General features: G+C 36.7%; 1 protein-coding gene across 1 annotated transcript in view; it reads left to right on the forward strand.

Annotated features, from left to right (window-relative positions):
• LOC149804857 (tRNA (guanosine(18)-2'-O)-methyltransferase TARBP1-like) overlaps positions 1-4,992 on the forward strand; it is a 92,680-nt gene extending 87,688 nt beyond the window's left edge. The window contains exon 27 of the mRNA XM_089945356.1: positions 4,703-4,992. Coding sequence (XP_089801482.1) covers positions 4,703-4,871 — 169 coding nt within the window. The 3' untranslated portion in view covers positions 4,872-4,992. The remainder of the gene's footprint in view (positions 1-4,702) is intronic.
• The last annotated feature ends 2,950 nt before the right edge of the window (positions 4,993-7,942 follow it).

Genomic DNA, 7,942 nt, shown 5'->3' on the forward strand with positions numbered 1-7,942 from the left:
TTTGCAGAACACCAGATTCGGGCAGATATATACAGCTTGAGCATTTTTTTATGAGTGATATAAACAATAACTACATTAAAAGGCTGTTTTCAAACTTATAAGGATCAAATTTGTTAACGTTCATAAGGTCCTAAGTCCAACATCTTGACAATATTTGTATCACTCCTGAATGGATGGATGGTCATATCAGCATGGGGGGTTTCATTTTAAAAAAACTTTCTATGATGTTGAATTGGTCTTAAACAGAATTGGTGATCATTATAGTTATCATGGTTGTAACAAGATAACCTGGTTGGGGTCAGATTACAACAAAGAAATCTTTTGATGGTGACAAAAATACAATGCTTATTTATGAATGATTCAATGAAAAAGACTGTGTTTGATTCATGCACCAACAAAATGCAAATATTGGATATTTAACAAAATATATATGAACCTGATAATGTATTGCGATTGAACTGATATGCAAGAAAAAACCTTAAGTAGTAAAAAGATACAATGATTAATGATTCAACGTGATTCCACACAAACAATGGAAAAATGATTCACATAAACGTTGAAAATTTCTACACAAATAGTAATAAATGATATAGTTCACTCAATTAGTGATCATACATCATACATAGGTTTCACACAACTAATGATATATGATGTGTTTCCATTCAAGTAGTGAAATATGATATGAAACATTGGGACATATATCTTGCAGAGTCGAACACAAATCCAAAAGGTCTTCTTATCCCCAATGCTGTCATATGGTTGAGAAGCCACCAAGAACAGTCTGCCCCTCCTGGTCTTCCTAAAGATTCATAAAAGCTCTTGTTCTCTGAAGACCCATTGGTCCAGAAGCCTTGGTTCTTCACTACGTGATGACCTTTTATCTTCTTCCGGGATAATGCCACCCCCAACAGCAGCACACTGGGTATAACACAACCCAAATTAGCACCATGGCTAAATAACACCTACAAGATGGTGCATATACGGAGATATAGCATAACTATCACTCCATCCCTCCCTCACTCCTTCAGCACTACACTCAGCATTCACCAGTCACCTGCCATCAATCAATCAATAACCAATCAGTCAGCTCTACAGCTGGAGATCGCATGTCATAAAGTGGACTGCTCACTGACAAGACTCTTTGTAATGTGATGTTTTACTCTATGATGAGATAATTTATACATAGGCCATGTAGCCATACACTGCCTGTGTTGTACTCAAGGTATTTTGGTTTTCCCAACGTAAGCACTTTGCTCATGCAGCATTGGGTGAACCAATTCACCATTTTGAAATAATATACGATATACATAAACCACCCTCGGGTAACGCTGTACACAAAAATGAAATCCGAGTACATGTATTTAATCCAGATAATAAATAAACGATAGATATATACAATTCCGTGACAATGGTTGCCATCTTGAATATCCTGCTGCTGCTACTTCTAAATGGAAAGCCGTATTGTCATAGGGGTTTCACCAGAAGGCTTCTTATGATGTCAAGTTGGTCATAAAATTATAGTTTTGGCTGGTACATTCAGTATGACCACCATAGCAGCCATCTTGAAATCTTACTATATCTACTCATCCTGAATGGATGGTCATATCAACATTAGAGTTTCTTCAAAAGGCTTCTTTTGATGTGTACTTGGTCCTAAATGAAAATGGTAATAATGGCAGTCATCTTGAAATCTGTTTATTTTTTTCTCCTCCTATACATAAAGTCATATCAACATGGGTTTTTTCTGCAGAATTTTTATGAGGTCCTGCTGGTTGTAAATGAAACTGGTGCCACTTGTACATCCAGTATGGCTGCCTCATCAGTCATATTGAAAATTTTGTTATTGTTAACTCTTAAATGGATGGTCATAGAATCATTTTCACTGAAAGAATTTTTATTGTTGGGCCTAAATAAAAATGATCTGATGTCTATGGCCACCTTGGTAACTATCTTGAAGATCTTGTTATGGCTAAATCTCCTAAACAGAAAGTCAAATCAGAATCGGATTTACACCAAAAGGTTATTTTATTATGTTTAATTAGTCCTAAATCCAAGAAGCAAATATGGCCACCATGGCAGTCATCTTAAAAATCTTATTATTGTTACTCCTGAATGGAAACCGAGTTCATACAGACTTGAAAAGTCTTGGATTTAGGTTTGCCTTGAAAAGTCCTAGAGTTAAAAAAAATCAGTTTTGTTTTTAAATAGCACTTTAACTTTTTAAAAAAAAATCCTCAAATATCTTAGTAACCTTTCAGATTTTATCGTTAGTCAAATTCTTAATGCTAAAAATGTAATTTCAAAAAGAAAATAAATTTTTTAAAAATATTTATTAAAAGCATACTATGATTTAATTGAGTTGCTGAATTTATGTTACTGGTAGGTATTGGCACAAGTTGTGTTGGGGCCCCAAGTGGCTGAGTGGTCTAAAGCGCTCTCCGTTACGGATCACTGCCATCTCACCTCTGTCTGCATGGGTTCGAATCTCAGATTCAGCCAATGTGGGTATGTGAGAAAGCGTGCCAGTAGCTTCTCGTGGGTCGATGGTTCTTTCTGAGGGTTTTCGTGGGTTCTTCCTCCACCATTAATACTGGCCGCCATGTATGGCCTATCGTGTGCCGAAAAATGGCGTTAAACCCTACAATAACAACAACAAGTTGTGTCCCTTTGCAGACATGGCACTATAATCACACTGACAGTGCTAATGGCTGACCTTTGTCACACTTGACAGCATGAGCTGTACTAATGGGAACATGACCCACTTTATAGCAGTTGAGTGAAAGTGTTGAAGAGACATAAGCAAGGCAATTTTAAGGCTAGTGTCAAGATATTTGACATTTCCACCATGGGAGAAAATGCTTTCAAGGCTCATTTGACAACTGACGAACAACAGAGAAATAATGCAAGTTTCCCTGCTGTCGTGTTGCATTCATTTTATGTGACTAATAACAAGGGAGGTTTTTGAAATTTTACCCACTGTCTCAAGTGAAAAGTTAACAATGCCTCTGCCACTGCTGTCATAAGCGACTAATCTGCTTTCAGGTGGTATTGATAATATTGCAACAAGGATGTATTATAAGCAGAAATATTGTGAACTTTGATGATCGTGACTGAACACCATTCATATCAAAACTACAATCTATTCCAAGTGTTGATTCTGGGTAGTTGGAAATACTTCTCGAAAAACTGGTAAAATCCTAGAAAAACCCTTTGAAATATTGCCTTCAGGGCTGTATGAACCCAGAGAAAGTCATATCAGCTTGGAGTTTTCACCAGAAGACTTCTGATGGTGGCTAGTTGGTCATAATAAGTGAACAGCTTGAAAACTGTATCATTACTCCACCTAGATGGAAATTTATATCAATATTGGGTTTTCAGCAGAAGACTTCTTATGATGTCTAGTTCGTACTAAATGAAGATGGTGCTTATCTGACATCCAGTATGACCACCAGGTCTGCCATCATGAAGTTATTATTATTGCTACTTCTCTAAATGGTAGCAGATCCACATGGGGTTTTCACCAGACTGATTATGTTACCAAGTTGGCCCTGAATGAAAATGGTGCTGATCAAACCTCAAATATGTCTGTCACAATGAACATGTTGAAAATCTTCTTGTAAATTCTCCAGAATTGATGATCTCGTAAACATGGGCAGGTGAGGGTGGGTGACACAAAAAATCTTGTAATGATGTCTAGTTTGACTTAAATGAAACTGGTGCCAATCTTAGATCCAGTATGGCTGCCATAGTGGCTAATTGAAAACTGTTTTTCTGGCATATGAGAGATGGTTTCAGCACTCATTAGTTAAAAATAAGAAATGGTCTTATCTTGAATTCCTGGAAATTCTTTCTGGACAGTAAATCATGATTCCCTTGGAGGGACTGTTGTTTTCGTCTTCAAATACATTACCTGATAATATATGTTATTACTATGTCTTCTACCTCCTGACATGTATGCTACCTCCTGACATGTCTTCTACCTCCTGATATGTCTTGATCATTGAAGTATTACCAGAACAATTATTTTACCTTCAAAAATTGGTTTCTTCTTCATCTATGTTACTTGATCATAATATGATAAGAGGTAATGGACGTAATATTATGATTGGGTACGTAAGTCGAAGAAACATATTATATATTTAAATATGTGGTATTGGAGATGCAAGTGATGAACGTTGAAATAAACAGGACTTAACTGTTCAGATGTTGTTGTTGTTGTTGTTGTACAGTTTAACGCCATTTTTCAGCACACGATAGGCTATACATGGCGGCCAGTATTAATGGTAGAGGAAGAACCTGGAAAACCCCAGAAAGAACCACCGACCCACGAGAAGCTACTGGCAAGCTTTCTCACATACCCACATTAGCCGAATCCGAGACTCGAACCCATGCAGACAGAGGTGAGATGGCAGTGATCCGTAACGGAGAGCGCTTTAGAGCACTCTGCCACTCAGGGCCCCCTTAACGGTTCAGAGCATTCATTCTTAATTCTTAAGTAGTTAGATTTTGGTGGGTAACATTTTATATAAAGCTATGATATTTTTTACAACTAGGTAACATTGACTAACAATTGACCCTTTGTTTTGTTTCAAAATAATAAAAAAATAATTTTAATTTGAAAATGTTTAATTTCTTCCATCGTAATATGTATTCCTATTTTTTTTTGCCCCTCATATCTTGAGTGTAATAATTTTTATTACAGAAATGAGCGTGAAGGTATTCCTGTACAGCTGATTAGTCTTTTGGATGTGTGTGTGGAGATTCCTCAGCAGGGAGTCATACGGTCCCTTAATGTCCACGTCAGTGGGGCCCTGCTTATCTGGGAGTACAGGAGACAGCAGATCATGAAAGGGTCAACAGGAGACAGATGACAGGAAAAATCAAGATTTTAGCTACAAAATCTGGGTAGAGGATAGATAATGTAAGACAGAAGTGAAATATCTCATTTGTAATCATACCTATCGACTACTTTTAATAAACAAATGTGTGTCAGTGTTGTCCCTAGTATCTTTTTGGAAGGGGATGCCCCCTGCCCACCATTATAGTGCCTTGCCCACCCTTGGGGGAACCCTGCCCTCTTGGCGCATGCTGAGCTCTCCTTGATTGTTTCACTTTAGATACACTGCATATAGTATTACATGTCCAGTTTTGGGATTAATATAGCACTGTTTACCCTTATTTTTCACTTCCATTGCAAATAATGCCTTAATGCACCATTGGAGTCCATAAAAATGCCCTGAATAAAGAGGATGCTCCGCAGAAGAGACCATAATACACTTTAAAATTGCCCTAACTGGCAAACAACGCCCTGCTCTGACTCTTAATCTTGGCACAACAAAGTGATTGACCGCTACAATGGCCTAGTGGTTAGAACTTACGCCTTGGATGCGAGAGGTCGTGGGTTAGATCCCCAGCCAAGTCATACCAAAGACTTACAAAAATGGGACTAACAGCTGCCTCGCTTGGCGCTCAGCATTAAGAGGTTAGTGTTAGGACTGGACGGTCTGGTTCCAGGATAATGTGACTGGGTGGGACATCGTGCTACATGTCTGCAGCATGATGTCCCAATGCTAGACATCACTATAAACTGTCACACTGCAGACATCGTAGCGATATGACTGGAAATTTGTTAAAGCTACGTTAACAATCAAAATCACACACAAACACACACAGTGATCTGTGACAAAATTACATATGATGGCTACATAATATTGTTAAAACTATTTGAAAGGGTTAATCTGTTCTTTTAATATCAGTCGTGTTTTGTACCAAAGTACAACTGTTTTGTTTACTTTGTTCTCTTTCAAAAAAGGATTATTGAATTTCTTAGTCATTTGTGTCCTACTTTTATGAATGTTTATTTTTCTTTGTTACTTAAATATTGATTCTTCTGAGGTGAATTTGCATGCTTAATTTGATTTCCCTTTATGGAGTCTGAGCAAGAAATTGTCACAGCTGTTCATGAGATCCTGATTGTACAACAGCCAGTGATTTCACAGATGTTCATGAGATCCTGATTGTACAACAGCCAGTGATTTCACAGCTGTTCATGAGATCCTGATTGTACAACAGCCAGTGATTTCACACCTGTTCATGAGATACTGATTGTACAACAACCAGTGATTTCACAGCTGTTCATGAGAACATGATTGTACAACAGCCAGTGATTTCACAGCTGTTCATGAGATCCTGATTGTACAACAGCCAGTGATTTCACAGCTGTTCATGAGATCCTGATTGTACAACAGCAAGTGATTTCACAGCTGTTCATGAGATCCTGATTGTACAACAGCCAGTGATTTCACAGCTGTTCATGAGATCCTGATTGTACAAGAGCCAGTGATTTTCTCATTCATAGTATATGCACACACTTCTGTTAAGACGGCAGACTATTCTTGGAGATTTTGTTTCTGGAAGTCGTGGAATGGAACCTACCATATATACTCACTTATAAGACAAGTCAGACTGCAAACAACAAGACCCTGGATTGCCATAGCATAATGCTCCTGCAGACCAGGGTCTGTGCTGTTTGTTCTACTGATTGTTATTCATAACAAACTGCACAGACCCTGATCTGCCAGTGCATTATGTGACAGCAGATCTGGGTCTATGCAGTTTGCACTTGGACTTATAAGAGAATATAAACAGTATTTGTGTTGCTGTGCCATAAGGCATGAATCCAAACTAAAGGCCTTTCATAAGGAAACACCAAGGCATCAAACCAAACTAAAGGCCTTTCATAAGGAAACACCAAGGCATCAAACCAAACTAAAGGCCTTTCATAAGGAAACACCAAGGCATCAAACCAAACTAAAGGCCTTTCATAAGGAAACACCAAGGCATCAAACCAAACTAAAGGCCTTTCATAAGGAAACACCAAGGCATCAAACCAAACTAAAGGCCTTTCATAAGGAAACACCAAGGCATCAAACCAAGGTTGAACTGAGCAGGTGTCAAAGCTGTGACCCTTGGATTGCAAGTCTGACACAACCAAATGAACTGTCATAGCTCCATAAGTATAAACATAGGAATTTCAAGTGAAATCAGTAAACACCCTGAAGACAAAATTGGCATTCCATCAGACAGTGATCAAGTTCAAAATAGTGAAGCAGACAATCAACAGATGTAAAATTTTTAATGAAACTAAAAGAAATACTAAAATTCAGAAGTTAATATGAAATTTAGCAGCTACTGAAAAATATTGTCTGAAATTTTATTTAAATATGACCAAACTAATAATAATAACAACATTCTGAAACTAGTATGCAATTTATCAGAAACTAAAAATAAGTTTTAAAAATAAAAACTTTCTAAAAAGGAATTGCAAACTGTTTGTAACAATAATTTCAAACAAAACTTTTAAAAATATTTGTTAATAAATTTTGCTATTAGAATTTTTAAACTTAAGTAAATTATACGAAATTTAGCACAGACTGAAAATAAATCTGGAAACCATTTTAAATGTTAAACATTTTTGCAATTTTATACAACTGTATAAAGTTTAGAAATAAAATTTAAAATAATTAAATAAGAAACATTATAACATTAAGAAATATTTCATAATTATTTTGAGGTTGGTAATATTAGGTAGTATTTTATATTTCTAGAAACCTTGGTAGCTCTGAAGAGGGAGAATGGGGGTTAACAAAGTTATAGGTTGTTGACATATGCTACACTGTTTTGATGTAACCTTTAGAGTGGTAATCACAAACATCTAATAACCATCCATCACTTACGTTGACCATCCAATATAGGCACAAATTAAGAAAACAGTCATGTGATGGTCACTAATTTATTAAAATTAAATCCAAATCACACACTTACAAACAGGACAGATGATGGAATGGGGATAGTCCAGGGTCACTCACACCTTCTTATGTGCAAACACACACCCTTACTAAAAAAAACTAAAATAAACATTCATCCAGATTCATTTCAAAAG

The sequence above is a fragment of the Sinohyriopsis cumingii genome, chromosome 2 (assembly GCF_028554795.1).
Source record: "Sinohyriopsis cumingii isolate HCF-2022 chromosome 2, ASM2855479v2, whole genome shotgun sequence".
Lineage (NCBI taxonomy): Eukaryota > Metazoa > Mollusca > Bivalvia > Unionida > Unionidae > Sinohyriopsis > Sinohyriopsis cumingii.